This window comes from Nematostella vectensis, chromosome 8, assembly GCF_932526225.1.
Source record: "Nematostella vectensis chromosome 8, jaNemVect1.1, whole genome shotgun sequence".
Taxonomy (NCBI): Eukaryota; Metazoa; Cnidaria; class Anthozoa; order Actiniaria; family Edwardsiidae; genus Nematostella; species Nematostella vectensis.
In genome coordinates, this window is record NC_064041.1 from 14,567,327 (window position 1) to 14,592,075 (window position 24,749).

Here is a 24,749-nt window from a genome sequence, read left to right on the forward strand (position 1 = left end):
AAAAACTGCCACCGTATTGGCATTCTTAGATCTATCATGAATATCATAAATGTTTTGCTTATTTTAATTGGCATTTTTTTTTCTTTTTTTTCAGAATCACCACACCAAGTGCGAGTTTACTCCAATATCCTGTGTGCATCCAGAGTGTGGCAAGAAACTGTCTGTGGCTAAGCTACCAGAGCATCTACAGAACGAATGTCAGTACAGAGAAGAGACTTGCTCGTATTGTGAACAGCCCGTGGTGGTAGCACGCATGAAGGTGGGTGCAGGGGAGAGTATGTAGGGAGTGTGAGGCGTATGAAAGAGCGACATAGAGAAGAGACGTACTTGTATTATTAACAGCCGCCCGGTAGCACGCATGAAGGTGCAGGATGCAGGGCGGAGGTATAAGGAAGTGTGAGGCGTATGAAGGAGCGTCATAGATAAGAGACGTGCTCGTATTGTGAACAGCCCGTAGTGGTAGCCCGCATGAAGGTGAGTGCAGGGGAGATGGGGTATTAGGAAGGGGGGCATATGAGAGAGTGGGACGGAGAATAGACGTGCTTGTATTGTGAACATTGCCTAGTGATTGCACGCATGAAGGCGGATGCGGGTGGGTGGGAACAGTACCGAGACTGTAAGCTACACGCCTGTGATAGGTATCCTATAATTTTTAATGAAATTATTATTTTTCTAGTATCATTTCAAATGGAGAGTTTGGCCATCTATGGCCTCTTATTGTAACGAGACATTGACCTCTTATTGTAAAGAGACAGTGGTCTCTTATTGTTAATATCTCCCATAAAGCTTCTATGTTATGTTCTAGTTAAACTAAACGATTGAACTATCTATTTTTCTTTAGGAACACCACGAGAAGACGTGTCCTTCATATCCCGTCAACTGCCCGAAGTGCAGCAAAGAGCTAATTCGAGTTGAGGTACATTCCACTCCATTTACCCGGGAGCCTCGGTTAGAAAAGGGGAGGGGATGCGAGAATACACTTGAAGTGTTTATGCTTGGGCACGAATGTACTGTGCAGCATTGGTTTAAATGAAACTGACTGCATGATCCGACGTTGGGCCACAATGCATATTAACAAATGAACATCTCGACGTGGAAAACTTCGACTGTCAGTATAGATACGGACTGCTCTACGCAGTTTACATTCATGAGTGTGAGTTAGTATGTAATCGCTAGCACTGTCACTGTCACGCTTATTTTGCTTACCCAAAAAGAGGTTAATAAAGACACGGCATTTTGGCTTGAAGTCATCTTGGCCAGACAATGTCTTCACACTCATACTTATGACTGTAAACTACGTAGTTCGTATCCATACTGTCAAGTATAGTCAGTCACATTTGATTAAAGACAAGGTATTTTGGCAAAAACTGTTGACCCAAGGTAACCAAACAAGCGAAAACATCAATAGGCCATTCCAGTTATAAGTTTGCGCGCGCATTACCATAGAAACCGTCATGCAGCGCGCGCTTCGTTTGGTGCAAGCTTTTAAGCTTTTTTAAGCTGAGGTAGGTTTCCATGTCGAGTGCGCGCGCACGCTTATAGCTGGTATGGCCTATTTTGCCACAAACTAGACCCCTGCTTGATATTGACAGAGGCAGGTCGAGTGACTCACACCTTTAAAGTGCTATGAAGTGAAACACTATGCTGACCCTACGCTGCATTGTATGTTTAAGTTGGCAAGGCATCTTGACCCTGCAAGTGTTAATGCTTGTGAAAAGCTAATCACAGAGTGTCCCTTCAGCAAAGTGGGATGCCAAGAAGTGAAGGTGAGATCTCCAACCATTTGTGACGCTTTAAGCTTGGTACCCTACCGTATGTAAGAGCTTAAGTCAGAGAAGAACGTTTGTTTTATTTAATGATATTATAAAGAATTGTTCTAGCGCTTGTCGTAACATCTGATTGGTTAAACTGGACCTTGGTGATTGGTTGATCCAACCCTTGATCTCAAAAGTGACTGGTTTATTTAATCCTTCTCCTCATAGCAGATTGGTTGATACAAACCCTATCCTCACAGGCGATTGGTTGATTTAACCCTTGTCCTCACAGTTGATTGGCTGATCTAACCCTTTTCCTAATAGCTCAGGTCTTAACATTGATGTTACTCTAGTCCTCACAGGTGATTGGCTGGTCTAACCCTTGTCCTAACAGTTGATTGGCTGATCTAACCCTTTTCCTAATAGCGTAGGTCTTAACATCGATGGATGTTACTCTTGTCCTCACAGGTGATTGGCTGGTCTAACCCTTTTCCTAATAGCTTAGGTCTTAAAATCGATGTTACTCTTGTCCTCACAGGTGATTGGCTGGTCTAACCCTAGACCTAATAGCTTAGGTCTTAGCATCGATGTTACTCTTGTCCTCACAGGTAATGAACAGCAAAGAGCGTAAGGTGCATCTTGAGAAGGGCGTGGTGGGGCACACCAGCCTACTTCTAGCGCTATTCATGGAACTCTCGCGCTACATTGAGGAGAGCCTTCCTCGCCTGGCGATGGGCCAACCTGGTGACAGTGTCTCCAAACTGCAAGAATTGTGCAATAAAGCCATCATGGGAATAGACAGTGTCGTCAAAGAACTCGCTGTTTTCAAAACAAAACAAGAGGACCACGAAAGCAGGATAAAAAAGCTGGAGCAAAGAGGTGGTGGAATCGGCGTCAACGGGCTGCAGTCACTGCGGATTTCAGAAAACATTGATAACGAAGCTATAGGAGATGTGCTGCGGCGTGTGGCCAATGTGGAAGCCAAGGGTGCGGATCATGAAGTACTGGTCGTCGAAGCGCACTCAGCCGTAGATGAACTACGCAGGGAGGTGGGACGTCTAAATGTCAAGCTACAGGAATCCGATGACATCATTCGTAGGCTTGAGCGGCAGCTAGAGTTACACGACCAGGGAACAGGACTACGCAATCTTGCAATCGCTGATCTGGAAGAACGGCTAAACACCCTACAAGGCACAACGTTCGATAGTGTTCTCTTGTGGAAGATCACTAACGTCGCGAACAAACGCAGCGAGGCAACGTCAGGACGTGTGACCTCATTCTACAGCCCTTGCTTTTTCACCGGTCCCCATGGGTACAAGATGTGCGCGCGCATCTACCTGAATGGGGACGGCATGGGGCGTAACCATCACGTGTCTTTGTTCTTTGTTATCATGCGCGGTGAGTTCGATGCCCTGCTGCGCTGGCCCTTCAGACAAAAGGTAACGTTGATGCTCCTGGACCAAGATAATGTGGAGCACGTGATCGACGCGTTCCGCCCAGACCCTTCCAGCAGCTCGTTCCAGCGTCCTCGCGCCGAGATGAACATCGCGAGTGGCTGTCCGCTCTTCTGCTCCCACGAACAGCTTACGCAACACGCGTACATTCGTGACGACACGATGTTCCTTAAGATCATCGTGGACAAGCCAGACTGGGCATGAAAATGGTTAGGCTTGGCCTGCAAAAACGACCGCTTATTCGTGCTCATGTGTTACGGGCGTGGTGACGCGAACGTGCTCATGTGAAGACGGGCCAGCGGATGTTTTTGCAGGCTAAGCCGCGATCGGCTGAACTAGAGTGAGTCCAACATCAATGTACGGCTATTTAGTTAAAAATGCTTTTATCGAAAAAAGCTGATTGTGGCTAGTTTATTGGGACCCTGAGAAATGAAGGATTATCAAACGTGGAATCGAAATATCGAACGGAAACAAAGCCTTAGTAAGCCAATTTGGTAACTGTAAAATTAGGATATATCAAAATAGCACACCCCAAAATAAAAAGCTTTGGAAAAGACTTACAGACCTTGCGAATATAACCTTATGGCTAATTTGCAACGGTGAATACAAAAAACATATAACGGCTAATTCTGTTTGTTGTGCGATGTTGGATTCTCTTGAGTTTTTGCTCGATTTCGGTCAAAACCTGGAACTTTGAGAGTGTGAAGACATGCGAACAAACTACAAACTGAGCAACAAAAATCGCACAACTATCACAAGCAAAGAATGACCTAGTAATGGGATTGTACAGCAGAAGATGATAGGGGAACTCTTGAGATTCATCGTTACGGCGAAGCTGTGAAGCTATTTTATAGTGTTTCGAGAAAGCGGCTCGAAACGTCACCCAACATTAAAAATAGTTGAGATTCGATCCTGTTTATGAGATGTATTTGAAGGATTACAATGACGACATTTTAACATCGATGGAGTGTATAGTGGTTACCAAGTCTTCAGAGCTTCTCGACAACACCTTACATAATACGTTACAAGTTACCAAAAAACAACAGCAATATTGCTACGGAGCGACTGGAGTCTTTAATACCTCACACTATGTTGGGCATAGCACCATTTCCGGCGTAATACTTCAAACATTCTTGCATCTCCTTCTAAAAAGTGCATCAGCTGAAAGACGAGGGGAACTATGGTGTTGCAGTATCATATCTCGAGATAAATATTGAGACCATTCGTGAATTACTACTACCTGGTCCAGTCCCCAACGTGTAGTGTGTGTTGGCGGGCTCACCTAAACTGATGAATTTTTCAGTATGCGTGAATTTGGTAATAGCAAGCGTACACAGCACCCAACAGATGTCAGTGCACCATCCTCAATGTCACATGTCGTGTTCCGGATCAGTAGACTAAAAGGCCATTTCTACCTAGACTGCTTGCGAATCCCTTCTTCGGTAAGCGTCAGTAAAAACAAAAGAAGGATATCCCGTGTCGTGCACTCAGCTTTAGGTCTCAAAACACCATCGGTTTGTTTACGCATAAGTCAATCGCTCTCCTCCAAACCCTCCACCCCACCCCCACTGTAGCGTGACAAACTGAATGTTGCGCGCGCAACATGGACATGTTTTTCTGTGTGTTTTTTTTTTTTACTAAGGCTAAGTTCAAACGTCGTATTATCCACGAGCCGTATTCAATGCAAATGAAGATGAAACAATCGACTCGATTCGTTTGCATGCATTTGCTTTGAATACGGATGGATAATACGACGTTTGAACTTAGCCTGACGTCCGCCAAAGGTGGGGCTGCAAGCAGTCAAATGATCACTTGGCCAAAAGTTCACTTATCCACCTGAAAAGTCCCAAGGGCTACCGTCAATGCCAATAGAGAGCTAGCATACCCGGGTCAACTGTGGATAGCTGACCAAGGACTAGAGGTGGCCGGGCGTGCAGGGACACGTTTTTGCTGCCAAAGGCTGGGAAGGCGCAGCTTGCCCCCTACGGGGGACCTGTGGCAGATCTTCGCGAGACCTCTTGGAGAGCACATGATCGTCGTCACGCAGGGCGCCTAACCGTGGTCATGGAGTCCATCTATGCCGGCGCCTCAGGTGTCACAGCATGGCGGTCGAATGAATGTGTAGGCCTCTCGTATCAAAACATCTGCTGTGCTGAACACAGTTCTAGAAATAGGTATAATTGGAAAACGAGTGAATGAGTCAAGTTGCCATCCTGACAATAGGGTGTTCTAGTTCTACAGGACGTAGGCTCGGGCACTTTTGATTCCACGCACACGCTGAATTTTGCCGCCGTCGCGTCTTGAAGAGCGAAGGCTGATCTAGATCGCTCGACTTTAGCCTATGACCGCTAGTAGTCCTGAATTACATACTACGACTCTCCGCTCACGACATCTCAGAAACCGTATGCGTGTTACTCATTTGCATTTTTGCCCTAAGCGTGCGCTGTTCGCGTGTGCATGTGTGCGAGCTACTCACCGTGTACTTTTCTATAACGTGTTCGCTCTCTGAACAAGGAATGAGTTCGTTATAAAATCTAACACCTTATAGCGAAAATGAAATATCCTGAATTTGACATGGAAAAGAATCAGCCCAACGAACCTGAGGCAAATGAGCTTTTTGATTTTTTTTATTGAAACTGGTCATAGCCACTTTCTTCTTTCATTTCATGATATTTTCGATTTGCATCCGCAATCAGCATTCCTTATATTTTGAAACTACTGTTAAAACGTTTAAAAATCCTACGACTTTCCTTTTCGTAGCCGAGCGTGGTGGCGGAGTCGTGGACTTGATTTTCACTCTACGACACGAGTTCTAGGACGCGGGCAAGTCACAAGACTAGATCGTGCTGTCTAAATCGGCCTTTAGAAATAAAGAGCGTGCGAACAATATGGCCGCGCGGAGGATCGAAACGAAGGATAAGGACAAAGGCAATAGAACATCTCCCATTTCTTCACCCGGCCGTACTCTTTTTGCATCTATCAGCGGCTTTCCCCGGGGTACGACCCCGAGGTACTTGCCCGAGGGATTTACCCCAGGGGATTTGTTTGGTAAGCGGTATATCGTACAACGCCTGGGCCTGGCTTCCCGCTTTTTGCGCTCTTCTGGAGATCTTCGTCGTGTAGTGATTCGAAGAAATAACATGCTCATCTACCGGTGACCTGATCTACTAAGATTCCTTTAAATTATTTCTCGTGCATTAATAAACGAAGAAATACATTATACCGTCCTCTAAGCGATAAATAACGGCCTTAGCAGTGATCACACTGCGAATGCTCTATATTTCTCCTATTGTTCGGATTCGCCAAGGAAACCCTTAATGAATTGATCAAGGAAACCCTTCATGAACTGAGTGATTTGATAAGTTTGTAAGGGCACTTTGACAAATTCCCGGGGGTCGCACCCCGGGGGAAGCCGCTGATATATGCAATGAACGCTCTTTTCCGCTAAAACCCTACAAAACGATTGCTATACAGGCTCGCTTGCTATTCTTGATCTGTTGACACGACGGAGAGTTGAAATCTATAGTGCGCGAGCCGCTATATATTCTATATTAGTTTGCTCAATTATTGACCTTGTTAGTCCGGGAAATGATAGTCAAGGCATTGTAAGAGAGGTAAATCAAGTTTATTTTTAAAAAAAAAGGACTATTAAGATATTGAAATCCTACTGAGTGGTATGGATCAACCACAAAAAAAAAAAAAAAAAAAAAAAATGAGTCAGCCGAGATTCATACATTTCAAGATTCATTCAACGAGCTTAGCGAGCTTGTGGGTCTCGAATAGACAGGCCAAGTTGTTGTAAGAGGGGTAATTCAGCTTGTGGGTCTCGGATAGAGAGGCCAAGTTGTTGTAAGAGGGGTAATTCAGCTTGTGGAACCTTAGTTCAGGACAATTTAGTAAGCTGATTAAATGATGGTCATAGAACCGGATGTTTAGATGAATATTGATTGTAAAGCCAGTGTTATAACAGGTATAGATCCTGCAGCTGAGTCTTTCATTTCATTATTTCTTGAAATTCCATATCTCCAATAGAAAGAACAACTATAGTACACTACAGCAACAGTAAAATGACGTTATATCAATACAAAAACAATGGAGCAAACAAGCTAAAGTTTAGCTAACGAAAACAATGCCAGTGCGAATCAGCAACTAGGTTTTGTGTAAAGATATTATCTATAGTTATAATCGTTAAATGAGCATTTTTTCCAGATTTGAGAAATTTAGTGGAAACTTTATGTAAATGCTGTCCTGCTTTATTACCAATGCGTATTAAAATCCGCAAGAGACTCCATGTGTCCTCTGTCGAAACTTCCTAATAATTCAGAAGCAAGCATGGTGGTTTGACAGAAGTAACTTCACGTGTTGCTCGGATAAAGCCTGCCTACATTAGAGTAATGACGCGCAAGATCAGTTACGATTTTACACCCCAAATCGAGTTGCCTCGTTTTCGCGGCGATATTACACCCCAGATCAAGTTCTTTTGCAGAATTTATCGCAACCTCTTTTTTGCAAATTAAATTGCAGTTGACTTTAGCGTGTTCGGGACTCCAGTGCAAATAACTGCGCAACTTTAACATAAACATTTTAGATTATTTAGCTTATATTTTTTTTAGCAGAATAGAAGTTCTTATGTAACATTAATGTTACGTTTTGGGTCAATTTACGACTATTTTTACACCAATGTTATTGCGTCGCAGCCTCAAGCGGGGTTTCGCGCGACCATTGCTAGTGCAGGCCTTACAAATATCTAGAAATCAAAGGTGATTGCGCGATAACGAGAATAGATCCCACAGGCTGACACCAAAGACTGTATGCCCCTCATTGCCTCCTCCCCAGGCTCCCGGGGGCGGACTCTAATACATTTAGAAGGGAAAACTACTGGTAAAGAAATAGTTTGCTATAAAAGAAACCCCGACGTTCACCTTCAACGTTGGGTCGTGTCTCTCAGAAGATTTCACATTTTTGGATTGATGCACCACAGAAAACAATGGGGAACCAAAACAGCAGAACAATGAGGTAATCTAGCCAGTTGCGTGAGGCCTTATGAGCGGGCTTCTACATCGCTTGTCAACATTCACGTAGTCGTTACTAGCATAGACGTTCAGGAGCGTTAAAAGCCTAAGAGGGGGGACTAATATAGTTAAAAAGGGAGGCTGCCGATGGGGAGGTGTGGGGCCCAGTCCCTGGCTTTGCCATTAATAACCTGCCACCTGAGAGCGAAGCAAGTTTGTCGCCTGACATGAGTAGGGCAGGGAGTATAATAATCTCGTTTTTATCTTAAACAATATAAATGATAGATGATATATACAAATCTTTATTAATCACAAAATCTGAGCCCGGCTTCTATTCTAAAATACTTTTACGATATTTTGATTGCTTCACGAATTAGGGGGAAGGAATTAAAAAAAAAAGATATCCTAGCTTCCCTGTTTTTCCCAGTGTCGAAACCCTCAGGTCTGATTCCTTGGATATCGTTCAAGTATAACGGTCTGAGTCTTTAGATATCGTTTAAGCCTGACCCTTAGGTCTGAGTCCTTGGGTATCGTTCAAGTCTAACCCTCAGGTCCGGACCTATGCATAGCGTTCAAGTATAACCCTAATGTCCGAGTCCTTTGATATCGTTAAAGTCTAACACTAATGTCTGAGTCCTTTGATATCGTTCAAGTCTGAAGATAATGTAATGTCTGAGTCCTTGGATGTCGGTCAAGTGTAACCCTGAGGTCTGAAACCTTGCACTCGTTCAAGTGTAACCCTGAGCTCTGAGTCGTTGCATATCGTTCAAGTCTGACCCTAAGGTGTGAGTCCTAGATATCGTTCAAATCTGACCCTAAGGTCTAAGTATGGATATCGTGTAAGTCTAACCCTAATGTCTGAGTCCTTGGATATCGTTCAAGTGTAACCCTAATGTCTGAGTCCTTGGATATCGGTCAAGTGTAACCCTAATGTCTGAGTCCTTGGATATCGTCCAAGTCTGACCCTAGGATCTGAGTCCTTGGATATCGTTCAAGTCTGACCCTAATTACTAATTCCTAAATCGTTCAAGTGTAACCCTAATGTCCGAGTCCTTGGGTATCGGTCAAGTGTAACCCTAATGTCTGAGTCCTTGGATATCGTTCAAGTGTAACCCTAATGTCTGAGTCCTTGGATATCGGTCAAGTGTAACCCTAAGGTCCGAGTCCTTGGATATCGTTCAAGTGTAACCCTAATGTCTGAGTCCTTGGATATCGTTCAAGTGTAACCCTAAGGTCCGAGTCCTTGGATATCGTTCAAGTGTAACCCTAATGTCTGAGTCCTTGGATATCGTTCAAGTATGACCCTAATGTCCGAGTCCTTGGATATCGTTCAAGTGTAACCCTAAGGTCCGAGTCCTTGGATATCGTTCAAGTGTAACCCTAATGTCTGAGTCCTTGGATATCGTTCAAGTGTAACCCTAAGGTCCGAGTCCTTGGATATCGTCCAAGTCTGACCCTAGGATCTGAGTCCTTGGATATCGTTCAAGTCTGACCCTAATTACTGATTCCTAAATCGTTCAAGTGTAACCCTAATGTCCGAGTCCTTTGATATCGTTAAAGTCTAACCCTAATGTCTGAGTCCTTTGATATCGTTCAAGTCTGAAGATAATGTAATGTCTGAGTCCTTGGATGTCGGTCAAGTGTAACCCTGAGGTCTGAAACCTTGCACTCGTTCAAGTGTAACCCTGAGCTCTGAGTCGTTGCATATCGTTCAAGTCTGACCCTAAGGTGTGAGTCCTAGATATCGTTCAAATCTGACCCTAAGGTCTAAGTATGGATATCGTGTAAGTCTAACCCTAATGTCTGAGTCCTTGGATATCGTTCAAGTGTAACCCTAATGTCTGAGTCCTTGGATATCGGTCAAGTGTAACCCTAATGTCTGAGTCCTTGGATATCGTCCAAGTCTGACCCTAGGATCTGAGTCCTTGGATATCGTTCAAGTCTGACCCTAATTACTAATTCCTAAATCGTTCAAGTGTAACCCTAATGTCCGAGTCCTTGGGTATCGGTCAAGTGTAACCCTAATGTCTGAGTCCTTGGATATCGTTCAAGTGTAACCCTAATGTCTGAGTCCTTGGATATCGGTCAAGTGTAACCCTAAGGTCCGAGTCCTTGGATATCGTTCAAGTGTAACCCTAATGTCTGAGTCCTTGGATATCGTTCAAGTGTAACCCTAAGGTCCGAGTCCTTAGATATCGTTCAAGTGTAACCCTAATGTCTGAGTCCTTGGATATCGTTCAAGTATGACCCTAATGTCCGAGTCCTTGGATATCGTTCAAGTGTAACCCTAAGGTCCGAGTCCTTGGATATCGTTCAAGTGTAACCCTAATGTCTGAGTCCTTGGATATCGTTCAAGTGTAACCCTAAGGTCCGAGTCCTTGGATATCGTCCAAGTCTGACCCTAGGATCTGAGTCCTTGGATATCGTTCAAGTCTGACCCTAATTACTGATTCCTAAATCGTTCAAGTGTAACCCTAATGTCCGAGTCCTTGGATATCGTTCAAGTCTGACCCTAATTACTGATTCCTAAATCGTTCAAGTGTAACCCTGAGGTCTGAGTCCTTGCATATCGTTCAAGTGTAACCCTAATGTCCGAGTCCTTGGATATCGTTCAAGTATGACCCTAATGTCCGAGTCCTTGGATATCGTTCAAGTGTAACCCTAATGTCTGAGTCCTTCGATATCGTTCAAGTGTGACCCTAAGGTCCGAGTCCTTGGATATCGTTCAAGTGTAACCCTAATGTCTGAGTCCTTCGATATTGTTCAAGTGTAACCCTAAGGTCTGGGTCCTTGCATATCGTTCAAGTCTGACCCTAAGGTGTGAGTCCTTGGATACATTGTTGAAGTCTAACCCTTGGGTCTGAGTCCTAAAAGACAGAACAAGGGCTTCACCTGGATAATATTCTTGCTCCATGTCCATATTAGAATGGGAAACATTGTAAAAGAGAAATCTGAATAATACACTGTCCCGTTATATAAACCTTCTTAGAGAAGGAAACCCAGCAGCCCGGAGCTTATGGGTTAGGTCACGTGGCATGACCCCTTTAACAAGGCCTGCCGTCTCTATAGTCAGGTGACTTAGATTGAAAAGGCGTCACTTGCCGAAACACTGGGGGCCCAACACTGTTGAATCACCTAGCGAGTCCTAAATGGAAGTGTGAATCGCGATTTTGCCGATAGTGTTCCCTTGTTGATAAAGGCTGCACTTATGTCTTCATACTTGGGCAGGAATGTCAGGTTTCCGAAGGCCGCGACCGAGGGCTTGGACGCTAACATCCGGGAACTCACTCGAAGGATGTCATCCATCGTGACGTTTTCTGGAAACAAAATAGAGGAATGTCACTGATGCGCGGTGCACACTGGGGGCATAACGACATAGGCGAGCGCTGTTTTATGTTCTTACGTTCATGTCTTTACATCCGCGACATAATAACATAACATCGACATGAAGCATGGGCATGCAGGGCATGTGGGCTACCTGCGGTTTTACCTGGTTGATCTCAGCAGCACTTACCAATACATTCGTACAGCTCGCCAGCTGACCTTCTCTCTCCTAGACCCAGGACCTGGCGGCCAATGTCCTCAAACACGATGACACGCGACTCGAGATTCATCATAAGCATTGACTGAAGCTGCTTCTTGGCGCGGGCTAGCTCCACCTGATACACAAATGTCACGTAATAATATAACGCAAGGATGTCACGCAATAAAATCACGCAATGGTGTCACGCAATGGTGTCACGCAATAACATTAGGTAATAATGTCACGCAATAAGATGCTGTAATAATGTCAAGCAATGATATCACGTAATGGTGTTACGTAAAAATATCACGTGTCGAGCAAAAAAAAAACACGCAAGGAATCCGCAGAAGATGTCACACAGTGATCATGGAACCATTGTTAGACATGGAAGTTAGTTTTGGGAAACGAATCAAATAGTGAAGAGAATCAATGAACTTACCTCTGAGATTAAGCCCTTTGTGAGACTGAAATATTCCTTAACGAGAACTTGAACAAGGTCTCTCAACTGAAAACAGCAATAACATCCAAACCACGTGTTATTTTTACACTTCATGCTACACTCACATTAGCACGTATCATAATTGAGACACTTCTTGTGCAGCTACACTACATGCATTTAGACTGTAGCATAATGCACTTTAACACACTCGAAACAAATACTCTGAACAATAAAAGACATGTGAATGTCCATTGAAAGACCATTTAAATGAGACCAAAGATGCAGATTCCGCTATCACTGTAACTGTGGTTATAATTACCTGTGTCGGGTGTGCACTCGCATGGATACAGAACATTCCGCTATCGCTGTAACTGTGGTTATAATTACCTGTGTTGGGTGTGCACTCGCATGGACACAGAACATTCCGCTATCGCTGTAACTGTGGTTATAATTACCTGTGTTGGGTGTGCACTCGCATGGACACAGAACATTCCGCTATCGCTGTAACTGTGGTTATAATTACCTGTGTTGGGTGTGCACTCGCATGGACACAGAACATTCCGCTATCACTGTAACTGTGGTTATAATTACCTGTGTTGGGTGTGCACTCGCATGGATACAGAACATTCCGCTATCACTGTAACTGTGGTTATAATTACCTGTGTCGGGTGTGCACTCGCATGGATACAGAACATTCCGCTATCCATGTACTTGTGGTTATAATTACCTGTGTTGGGTGTGCACTCGCATGGATACAGAACATTCCGCTATCACTGTAACTGTGGTTCTAATTACCTGTGTTGGGTGTGCACTCGCATGGATACAGAACATTCCGCTATCCATGTACTTGTGGTTATAATTACCTGTGTCGGGTGTGCACTCGCATGGATACAGAACATTCCGCTATCACTGTAACTGCGGTTATAATTACCTGTGTTGGGTGTGCACTCGCATGGATACAGAACATTCCGCTATCGCTGTAACTGTGGTTCTAATTACCTGTGTTGGGTGTGCACTCGCATGGATACAGAACATTCCGCTATCACTATAACTGTGGTTATAAATACCTGTGTTGGGTGTGCACTCGCATGGATACAGAACATTCCGCTATCCATGTACTTGTGGTTATAATTACCTGTGTCGGGTGTGCACTCGCATGGATACAGAACATTCCGCTATCCATGTACTTGTGGTTATAATTACCTGTGTTGGGTGTGCACTCGCATGGATACAGAACATTCCGCTATCCATGTACTTGTGGTTATAATTACCTGTGTCGGGTGTGCACTCGCATGGATACAGAACATTCCGCTATCGCTGTAACTCTGGTTATAATTACCTGCGTTGGGTGTTCACTCGCATGGATACAGAACATTCCGCTATCGCTGTAACTCTGGTTATAATTACCTGTGTTGGCACTCGCATGGATACAGAATATTCCGCTATCGCTGTAACTGTGGTTATAATTACCTGTGTTGGGTGTTCACTCGCATGGATACAGAACATTCCGCTATCCATGTACTTGTGGTTATAATTACCTGTGTTGGGTGTGCACTCGCATGGATACAGAACATTCCGCTATCGCTGTAACTCTGGTTATAATTACCTGCGTTGGGTGTTCACTCGCATGGATACAGAACATTCCGCTATCGCTGTAACTCTGGTTATAATTACCTGTGTTGGCACTCGCATGGATACAGAACATTCCGCTATCGCTGTAACTGTGGTTATAATTACCTGTGTTGGGTGTTCACTCGCATGGATACAGAACATTCCGCTATCCATGTACTTGTGGTTATAATTACCTGTGTTGGGTGTGCACTCGCATGGATACAGAACATTCCGCTATCGCTGTAACTGTGGTTATAATTACCTGTGTTGGGTGTGCACTCGCATGGATACAGAACATTCCGCTATCGCTGTAACTGTGGTTATAATTACCTGTGTTGGGTGTTCACTCGCATGGATACAGAACATTCCGCTATCCATGTACTTGTGGTTATAATTACCTGTGTTGGCACTCGCATGGATACAGAACATTCCGCTATCCATGTACTTGTGGTTATAATTACCTGTGTTGGGTGTGTACTCGCATGGATACAGAACATTCCGCTATCGCTGTAACTGTGGTTATAATTACCTGCGTTGGGTGTGCACTCGCATGGATACAGAACATTCCGCTATCGCTGTAACTCTGGTTATAATTACCTGTGTTGGCACTCGCATGGATACAGAATATTCCGCTATCGCTGTAACTGTGGTTATAATTACCTGTGTTGGGTGTTCACTCGCATGGATACAGAACATTCCGCTATCCATGTACTTGTGGTTATAATTACCTGTGTTGGGTGTGTACTCGCATGGATACAGAACATTCCGCTATCCATGTACTTGTGGTTATAATTACCTGTGTTGGGTGTTCACTCGCATGGATACAGAACATTCCGCTATCGCTGTAACTGTGGTTATAATTACCTGCGTTGGGTGTGCACTCGCATGGACACAGAACATTCCGCTATCCATGTACTTGTGGTTATAATTACCTGTGTTGGGTGTGCACTCGCATGGACACAGAACATTCCGCTATCCATGTACTTGTGGTTATAATTACCTGTGTTGGGTGTGCACTCGCATGAATACAGAACATTCCGCTATCGCTGTAACTGTGGTTATAATTACCTGTGTTGGGTGTGCACTCGCATGGATACAGAACATTCCGCTATCACTATAACTGTGGTTATAAATACCTGTGTTGGGTGTGCACTCGCATGGATACAGAACATTCCGCTACCATGTACTTGTGGTTATAATTACCTGTGTCGGGTGTGCACTCGCATGGATACAGAACATTCCGCTATCCATGTACTTGTGGTTATAATTACCTGTGTCGGGTGTGCACTCGCATGGATACAGAACATTCCGTTATCACTGTAACTGTGGTTATAATTACCTGTGTTGGGTGTGCACTCGCATGGATACAGAACATTCCGCTATCGCTGTAACTGCGGTTATAATTACCTGTGTTGGGTGTTCACTCGCATGGATACAGAACATTCCGCTACCATGTACTTGTGGTTATAATTACCTGTGTCGGGTGTGCACTCGCATGGATACAGAACATTCCGCTATCCATGTACTTGTGGTTATAATTACCTGTGTTGGGTGTGCACTCGCATGGACACAGAACATTCCGCTATCGCTGTAACTGTGGTTATAATTACCTGTGTCGGGTGTGCACTCGCATGGATACAGAACATTCCGCTATCGCTGTAACTGCGGTTATAATTACCTGTGTCGGGTGTGCACTCGCATGGATACAGAACATTCTGCTATCGCTGTTACTGTGGTTATAATTACCTGTGTCGGGTGTGCACTCGCATGGATACAGAACATTCCGCTATCCATGTACTTGTGGTTATAATTACCTGTGTCGGGTGTGCACTCGAATGGATACAGAACATTCCGCTATCGCTGTAACTGTGGTTATAATTACCTGTGTTGGGTGTGCACTCGCATGGATACAGAACATTCCGCTATCCATGTACTTGTGGTTATAATTACCTGTGTTGGGTGTGCACTCGCATGGATACAGAACATTCCGCTATCCATGTACTTGTGGTTATAATTACCTGTGTTGGGTGTGCACTCGCATGGATACAGAACATTCCGCTATCCATGTACTTGTGGTTATAATTACCTGTGTTGGGTGTGCACTCGCATGGATACAGAACATTCCGCTATCGCTGTAACTGTGGTTATAATTACCTGTGTTGGGTGTGCACTCGCATGGATACAGAACATTCCGCTATCGCTGTAACTCTGGTTATAATTACCTGTGTTGGCACTCGCATGGATACAGAACATTCCGCTATCGCTGTAACTGTGGTTATAATTACCTGTGTTGGGTGTGCACTCGCATGGATACAGAACATTCCGCTATCGCTGTAACTCTGGTTATAATTACCTGTGTTGGCACTCGCATGGATACAGAACATTCCGCTATCGCTGTAACTGTGGTTATAATTACCTGTGTTGGGTGTGCACTCGCATGGACACAGAACATTCCGCTATCCATGTACTTGTGGTTATAATTACCTGTGTTGGGTGTGCACTCGCATGGACACAGAACATTCCGCTATCCATGTACTTGTGGTTATAATTACCTGTGTTGGGTGTGCACTCGCATGGATACAGAACATTCCGCTATCGCTGTAACTGTGGTTATAATTACCTGTGTCGGGTGTGCACTCGCATGGATACAGAACATTCCGCTACCATGTACTTGTGGTTATAATTACCTGTGTTGGGTGTGCACTCGCATGAATACAGAACATTCCGCTATCGCTGTAACTCTGGTTATAATTACCTGCGTTGGGTGTGCACTCGCATGGATACAGAACATTCCGCTATCCATGTACTTGTGGTTATAATTACCTGTGTTGGGTGTGCACTCGCATGGATACAGAACATTCCGCTATCGCTGTAACTGTGGTTATACGCTGTGGCCGAGTAAATCCAGTGGTACTTGTTGAGTACATTCAGGTATAGACGCGAGTACATGCCCTTCCCAGGACCCCCAGCCGAGAAAGACCCACCCCCTCCCATCAACATGTTGAGGACAGTGAAGGCGAAGAAGTCTGGGTCATCGTAGGAGGTGCTCTCCAGGCCGATAGAGACATGCGCCAACTCTGGTAGCGGCGTGGGCCCTGGGTTTACACGTGGTTCTGCAGTGTGATCCTACAGTGAATACAATAACACAGTTAATTAATCATAGACGTAGCGCTCATTGTTGCGTTTAAAAAGAAGGTTAAAAAGAATCTATTAGAATCCGAGATATTTAACAGGCCATCTGCTCTAAATTATCAATTACATCAAATATTTGTCGTGTTTTCTGTAAAAAATCATCAAAGATTGTTATGTAATTGACCGGACGTAAACTGGTGACAATGTGGCTTTAATAAATCTGTATCGCCCCCACCCCTCCCTATCCCCACACTTTGGCCCTGGTTGATGGAAACTATTTATATTACTGGCAATGCTGTTTTGGCACTAAAAAATAAATGTACAAATAAATAAAGACTATGTATCCTGCATTATTTGCTATTGTGATCAGTATAACAATACGGCAGTTTTATTTCAGAATGGATTGGATTTCATAGTGAAAGAAAGAGGATTTAGTTTGCGACTGAGATGATCTTATTTGTATATGAATTTTCCGCAGCCTCCTGGACCAACCTGTGCGAAAATCACTATAATACTTTTTACAGTTCTGGATGGTCAAAATGCCATAGAGCATATGTACAGTACTACATTATATAAGAATGCCCAACTCACAGTGATAATGCCACCTGTGTACTGAGCTATTGAGTGGTCGGGCGGAGTCACAGAGGCCCCCTCGGTGTGCCAAGATGGCTTATCTGTGAAGTGTTTCTTGGTCAACTCAACTAGCTGCTCATGGTCCACGTTGACGCCAGCAATAACCATTCTGTCCGGCTGGTAATACGTCTTCATGAACTCCATTATGGTCTCTCTATTGATGACTGGCAGGTTCTGGGGAGGGCAGAGCTTGGGGAATCCAAGGGTGTTATTCCTATACGCCGCCTGGGCAGTAGAAGAACATTCAATCAGAGTTAGACTAGACTTACATGCCAGTATAGATTTCAATCAGAGTTAGCCTAGACTTACATGCCAGTATAGATAAACTGGCCTGGCCTGCTGGTTGGGTTATGGTGTATTTGAATATTGAAATGTCTTGTCATTAAAAAAATAATTATCCATAGACAGGGCTACTGGTATGGTGCGGGGATTTTCCGTAAATTATGCGGGATTTTTTTTTCCAATTATGCGCTAGAATTCGGGAATTATGCGCGAATTATGCGGATTGCGCAATGTTGTCAAAAAAATTCTAGGAGGAAAGGGAGAATTTAAACCTTGAAAAAATCGCTCAGAAAACGTTTTTCTCGTCGTTAAACCTTTGTATTTTCTATGGTACATCAAAATGTGAGCTTGCGTACGTTCGAAATAATTACGCCATTTTGAACGAGGCGCTAAGAGACTGGGGCGATGAAGTCCAACTTCACTTCACTTGTAGATATATTGTTTGCACAGCGCATAGTACTAATTAAATTAATTAGCTGCCTCGAAGGCTTTAGTATGGCTTCGAACTACAGTAACCTCTAGGGAGGGACAAAGCTATATTTGAAAATATTTGTCCTAGCATATGGAACATTGCGGACAACAAGAAAATCGCGAAAAGAGCTTAAATATTTGCGTTTTTTCCAGCAGGTTTTAGGGCTTACTATCTACCAAAACAGATAAAGATGCAGTTCAAGATATTTTTCACCTGTAATGACTTTTACTAGCTTCTACATAACCGATTTTGTTATTGTTTTCCCAGAGTTAATGTCCGCAATGAGATTGCTGAACTTCCTTATCGATTTCCACTTATCATATTATTTATCATGCTGAAACTATTGTATTTGTCTATCAACAATTATGATTATTTACTAACAGGAAAGCAGTGGGTTCTGCATATGGTGCGCACCCCGATTTTGAAGGTCATTTTTCGAGTAAAATAGTGTGCATTCGGGTAAATATGGTAGTCGTTTTCGAACCACACCGAAGTGAACACTTTTGTTCTACGAGGGCCTTCTGAGGTTTTTCGGGGATTTTTTGCCACTGAAATGAGGTAAGAAATTCCTAGGAAATAAAAAAATCACACTTTAGTTATATATATTCCGAAAATTTTCCAAATTATGCGGCAATATGCGGGATTTTCAAGATTATGCGGGGTTGTCTCAAAAAGGTCAAATTATGCGGCCCCGCGTCAGCGCATAATTCCGGTAACCCTGCATAGATTATTTTTAGCCTCCTCGGCAGGTATAAAGAGTTCTTCCACTCTCAAGTGGACCAGTTAAGAAGTCAAAGTTGCCTCCCCTCTCCCCTTTAGGAATCATATTTACTCACTGCATGCACCATGTCAGTTAGGATAGGTTCTGGGTCAAGACGCATCTCAAGATTCTCAAGCTCAAATTGCACCAACATCTTTTGTTCATCAACCTAATGAGCAAGTAAACACAAACTGTAAAAACAATATAATATATGGACTTTAAAGTAAAACATCAGTTGGATGCCTATTTTTGGGAATAGAACGTACATACTATTTTTTCCAAGACCACAAACCATTCAACTGCACTTACTGTATAACAAAACATTAATTGGCCAAGGTGGTTTGAGAAAATACAGTATGCATGCAGATTCTAACTGCTGATAAAACATCTTTCAAACGATATATTCAAGTTACTGTCACCAGTTTACTTCCGGTCGATTACGTAACAATCTCTGATGATTTTTAACGGAAACTCCGGAAAATATTTCAAAATTTTAAAAGCAGTGAGTCTTTTGGAAGTTTCTTCGAGGATTTGACTGATGATTTAGAGCGGATGGCCCGTTTTATAGCGCGGATTTTAATAGATTCTTTTGTCTTTTGACGGTTGAGGTTTCCGACGGACCTCCGCAAGTAAACTGGTGACAATGCGGCTTTAATAAAGCCTTATAATAAAGTCTTTTTTTTAAATGTTTTTTTTTTTGTATCGCTGAGCATGAATATCTACTGAGTTTCGTCATGGTTTCTGGAAGCTAGTTCGTACGGAGCTTCTTGTATAGTTCCATTTGTAAAGCCTGTCACGAAAACGGTGGAATGCCCGAAGTCGTCACCCAAAAATGATGAGACCAATTTTCATAATAATGCTGTGGCCATGCAATGTTTTATAGATATTACAATTTATAAGTGGGGAAAATATATTTCAGATGTCTTGTTCCACTTTCAGCCTATCAGTCTTGAGTCTCAGCCCTCAATCTCGACTCTCAGCTTCTGACTCTCTACTCTCAGCTTCTGACTCTCTACTCTCGACTCTCAGCTTCTGACTCTCTACTTACGACTCTCAGCTTCTGACTCTCTACTCTCGACTCTCAGCTTCTGACTCTCTACTCTTGACTCTCAGCTTCTGACTCTCGACTCTCAGCTTCTGACTCTCTACTCTTGACTCTTAGCTTCTGACTCTCTACTCTCCACTCTCAGCTACTGACTCTCTACTCTCGACTCTCAGCTTCTGACTCTCTACTCTCGACTCTCAGCTTCTGACTCTCTACTCTCGGCTTTTGACTCTCTACTCTCGACTCTCAGCTTCTGACTCTCTACTCTCGACTCTCAGCTTTTGACTCTCTACTCTCGACTCTCTACTCTCCACTCTCAGCTTCTGACTCTCGACTCTCAGCTTCTGACTCTCTACTCTTGACTCTTAGCTTCTGACTCTCTACTCTCCACTCTCAGCTACTGACTCTCTACTCTCGACTCTCAGCTTCTGACTCTCTACTCTCGACTCTCAGCTTCTGACTCTCTACTCTCGGCTTTTGACTCTCTACTCTCGACTCTCAGCTTCTGACTCTCTACTCTCGACTCTCAGCTTTTGACTCTCTACTCTCGACTCTCTACTCTCCACTCTCAGCTTCTGACTCTCTACTCTCCACTCTTAGCTTCTGACTCTCGACTCTCAGCTTCTGACTCTCTACTCTCTACTCTCAGCTTCTGACTCTCTACTCTCGACTCTCAGCTTCTGACTCTCTACTCTCGGCTTTTGACTCTCTACTCTCGACTCTCAGCTTCTGACTCTCTACTCTCGACTCTCAGCTTTTGACTCTCGACTCTCAGCTTCTGACTCTCTACTCTCCACTCTCAGCTTCTGACTCTCTACTCTCGACTCTTAGCTTCTGACTCTCGACTCTCAGCTTCTGACTCTCTACTCTCTACTCTCAGCTTCTGACTCTCTACTCTTGACTCTCAGCTTCTGACTCTCTACTCTCCACTCTCAGCTTCTGACTCTCTACTCTCGACTCTTAGCTTCTGACTCTCGACTCTCAGCTTCTGACTCTCTACTCTCAGCTTCTGACTCTCTACTCTCCACTCTCAGCTTCTGACTCTCTACTCTCCACTCTCAGCTTCTGACTCTCTACTCCCCACTCTCAGCTTTTGACTCTCTACTCTCCACTCTCAGCTTCTGACTCTCTACTCTCGACTCTCAGCTTCTGACTCTCTACTCTCGACTCTCAGCTTCTGACTCTCTACTCTCGACTCTCAGCTTCTGACTCTCTACTCTCGACTCTCAGCTTCTGACTCTCTACTCTCGACTCTCAGCTTCTGACTCTCTACTCTTGACTCTCAGCTTCTGACTCTCTACTCTCCAATCTCAGCTTCTGACTCTCTACTCTCGACTCTCAGCTTCTGACTCTCTACTCTCCACTCTCAGCTTCTGACTCTCTACTCTTGACTCTCAGCTTCTGACTCTCTATTCTTGACTCTCAGCTTCTGACTCTCTACTCTCGACTCTCAGCTTCTGACTCTCTACTCTCGACTCTCGGGGTTTACCCAGACTCTTTATAATAGTTTAAGTATATGTATATTATACAGTATGAAGTACCTCTTGTGATGTAATTTGTGGCCGCATCACAGCCTCAGACAGCACCTCCACGGCTAGCGGGAGACCACTTGTAAAACTTGATGTACCATAAACTATGGCATCTCTGATAAAAAATAAGAGGATGATTACACAGAGCTTTTATACGAAGCTAGATGCTGGTGATGTTAGTAATGGAATAAGTGACACAGTGGTGCAAATGATGATAGGAAGTACTGTACAATGAAAATGATGGTGATGTTGCTGGTGATGGTACAGTACTTGATAATGGTTGACAAGGTGATGATTTTGATGATGGGGGTAATAATCATGATAGTGATAATGATGATTATAGCTAAAGGTACATCATGGTAATTTTGAAAATGATTTGCGATAAAATTATGACAAATGGTGATGTTAGTCATGGAATTGGGAGATGTTACTGTATTTTAATAGTCTGACAATGTTTATGATGGTGGTAATGATTATAAGGCAGTGAGTGATAATTGTGATGATGAGACGATCCAGTAGTTATAATAATGGTGATGGTTGTGATGGTATGTTGAAGACTGTCATGTGTGCGGATCAGGAAAACTATGGCTATGCAATGTTGATATTATTTTGATGATGTTTAAAACATGGTGGTAATGATCATGACACTCTTACTAAAGGCGATATGGATGATGGTGATGTCATGATAAAAAGGAATTGATGGTTACGATGATTATGATACTGGTGATAGCATACAGTATTACCTGAATGAAGTACAGTCTGCCATTCCACCTACTGGCTCCAGCTCCTGCATGATGTCATCATGGCTGGGGAACTTGGCCGTGCTCTATACGAAAAGATAGTATATGTACAGCACAAATTACAGTATATGTAAGATTTTGACTTATGACGAAATCTGTCTCACATGTGGTCTGACTTTTTGTCATGATGGAGATACTGTAAGGGCTGCTCCAGCAACAATCATGATCATGGATTTGTGCACAAATTACAGTATAAGCATTTTGGCTCATGATGAAATGCGCTTCACATGTGTCTGACTTTTTGTCAGGATGGAGATAAGAGCTGCTCTAGCTACAATCATGATCGTGGATTTGTGTGCAGACAGGTTTGTGTGTTTTTGTTGTCACTAGAGATGGTACCAAGCACTAGCGTCCTCTGTGGTTCTTTCATATCCCCCAGTTCCCAAAAACAGAAGTTAATGATGTGTGGTGAGAGGCATGCCCTCTAGCTGTACCTATCCTTAAGACAAGGGATTCACAGTTCCTTATATATAATATGCTAGACAAGAATCATATTACAAAATCAATGATGAGGATCATGCTGCTACAAGAAACACTGTTTGAAAATCTTTACCTGAAATGCCATCTTCTCTATCACATGAGTAACACCATTTGGATGGTCAACCTCATATCTAGACCCTCCATCAATAACAACTAAAAGAAAATAGGTACTATATAAAAACAGTAGAACAGTTGGGATTTGCAAATTTGGTCCCTTATATAGTGTGCAAAGTCCCTAATATGTGTAAACAAAAAAGCCAGAGGATGTCTGACCATTTGCATATATTTCTATGCAATGGCTGGTGGAAAACCTGTGAGGTTAGATGACTGCTGTATGTATTTCATAGATAATTGAATTTTTATATACCAACTAAGGGCATACTTTCTTTGGCCTTTGTGTGTACATATCTTTTCAACATAGGGCAAGGCTGCACAAATCACACACATAGGAGCTTTAATGCATACAAATCCATAGGCATTCCCCAGTCACATCTGTAAGAGCATACTTTTATTCAATATAAATTCAAATATAGAATTTTTTGTCAAGCCATTATCTACTTTTCATTGATCAGATGGTTTAGCAATGTTTTTAGGCAGCTTACTGCACTTACAGTAATGTAAAAATGGCTGGTATTGAAAGGAACACTTGCCCTTTATATGAAAAAAGTGTAATGACTGGTGCGACTAGGCATAACAACATGGACGCACACACTCTTATCTTCGTATGTTCGTGTGTGAATTCAACATTTTGACAATCTCCTAACAGAAGGAGATGGACATAACGACATAAGAAAAACAAAACATGTTTTTTCTTTTATGTCATTATTTCCATGTCGTTATGTCAGGCTAGACAGAATGCATGCCCCTATGCCCTTATGTAACTAAGTGTGCACCAGGCATAACAGCCCATCACTCCTAGACATTTGCTCATCAAACAAGAGTATTAACTAACCACTGATAAGGGGCTTATAATTGTATCACGAAGAAGGGGGGGGGGGGGGGATGTGGCAGGAGTGGGGGTGAGAAGTAGGAGTCTGTCATGTAGAGAATGCCAATACGTCTGTAGAGGATGCCAATTATCATAAAATATGGAGGGGTGTGCTGTACACTGTAAAAGTCAAAGTAAAAGCCACCCCTTCCTCCCATACGCACGGCAAATGACTACTCACGCGAATTACGTAACTGATAGACACATTTCATCAGAGCTGTCAGCCTTGCGTACAACAATTAATATGTTTTGAAGCAACAGCCCCATACAAACCTCCGACAGTTGAAAATTGCCCAAAGGACTCCTCGGATGCGACTTTGATGCCGTTCGGCAGCGTGGTGACATGTGTCTCGTGGTGATCCCGCGTCCACTTCACTTGCTCTGTGATCCCTGAAGGTGGCGGAGGGACGTTTGGCAGAGCTTCATTCAACGGTGGAATCTGACCATTTGTTGCCCATCTGCGCGGTACATACGACAACAGGGGATTCTTAGAGGCTCTGCATGCTGAGAAAAGCTGCCGAGAAGCGAACCGGTAACATAAATAGGACATTTTTAGTGAGCTTCGGCAGCTCGAGATTTGTTACACATGCTGGATTGAGCCTGCGCTTTCACTGACCAGCGTCTACCACGCCAAAATAATTACCCCACAAGCGAACAATCGCAAAAAAAAAGAAAGAAACTGAACACATATAAAAAACAAATCGCCGAATTTTAATAATTATTACAAAACGTAGATTCATTCTTCTGTAGGATACCTTTTTGCATTGCATTATCTATTTTTGGGCTTCCTTTGCAAAGTCCGCGTGCGTTTGATTCAGCGGTTTCCCGAATGAAA

General features: G+C 43.4%; 2 protein-coding genes across 15 annotated transcripts in view; one reads left to right on the forward strand and one right to left on the reverse strand.

Annotated features, from left to right (window-relative positions):
• The window catches only part of LOC5510506 (TNF receptor-associated factor 3), a 42,841-nt gene extending 35,344 nt beyond the window's left edge, over positions 1 to 7,497 (forward strand). For all 14 annotated transcript variants that reach the window (XM_032379629.2, XM_032379618.2, XM_032379616.2 and 11 more), the window contains 4 exons: positions 95 to 259; positions 842 to 916; positions 1,674 to 1,766; positions 2,363 to 7,497. In XM_032379629.2, the coding sequence (XP_032235520.2) occupies positions 95 to 259; positions 842 to 916; positions 1,674 to 1,766; positions 2,363 to 3,412 (1,383 nt within the window). In that variant the 3' untranslated portion in view covers positions 3,413 to 7,497. The remainder of the gene's footprint in view (positions 1 to 94; positions 260 to 841; positions 917 to 1,673; positions 1,767 to 2,362) is intronic.
• A 1,007-nt stretch (positions 7,498 to 8,504) lies between these two features.
• On the reverse strand, positions 8,505 to 24,539 carry LOC5510507 (mitochondrial-processing peptidase subunit alpha). The gene is made up of 10 exons (XM_001630915.3): positions 24,188 to 24,539; positions 23,000 to 23,079; positions 22,390 to 22,472; positions 21,659 to 21,761; positions 19,149 to 19,241; positions 17,517 to 17,783; positions 16,617 to 16,919; positions 12,183 to 12,248; positions 11,735 to 11,879; positions 8,505 to 11,537 (listed from the first exon to the last, which is right to left on the reverse strand). Exons 1-10 carry the CDS (start codon positions 24,462 to 24,464, stop codon positions 11,356 to 11,358), a joined length of 1,599 nt encoding a protein of 532 aa, XP_001630965.2. The 5' UTR covers positions 24,465 to 24,539; the 3' UTR covers positions 8,505 to 11,355.
• Positions 24,540 to 24,749: the final 210 nt, after the last annotated feature.

Bases quoted from the DNA above. Each gene is read 5' to 3' on its own strand.
- LOC5510507 (XM_001630915.3), bottom strand. From the start codon at position 24,464: ATGTCCTATTTATGTTACCGGTTCGCTTCTCGGCAGCTTTTCTCAGCA. The intron at 22,473-22,999 runs GTAAAGATTTTC...CTTTTCGTATAG, and splicing joins TAGAGAAGATGGCATTTCAG to AGCACGGCCAAGTTCCCCAG. The intron at 11,538-11,734 runs GTAAGTGCTGCT...TTTTGTTTCCAG, and splicing joins CGAGCTGTACGAATGTATTG to AAAACGTCACGATGGATGAC.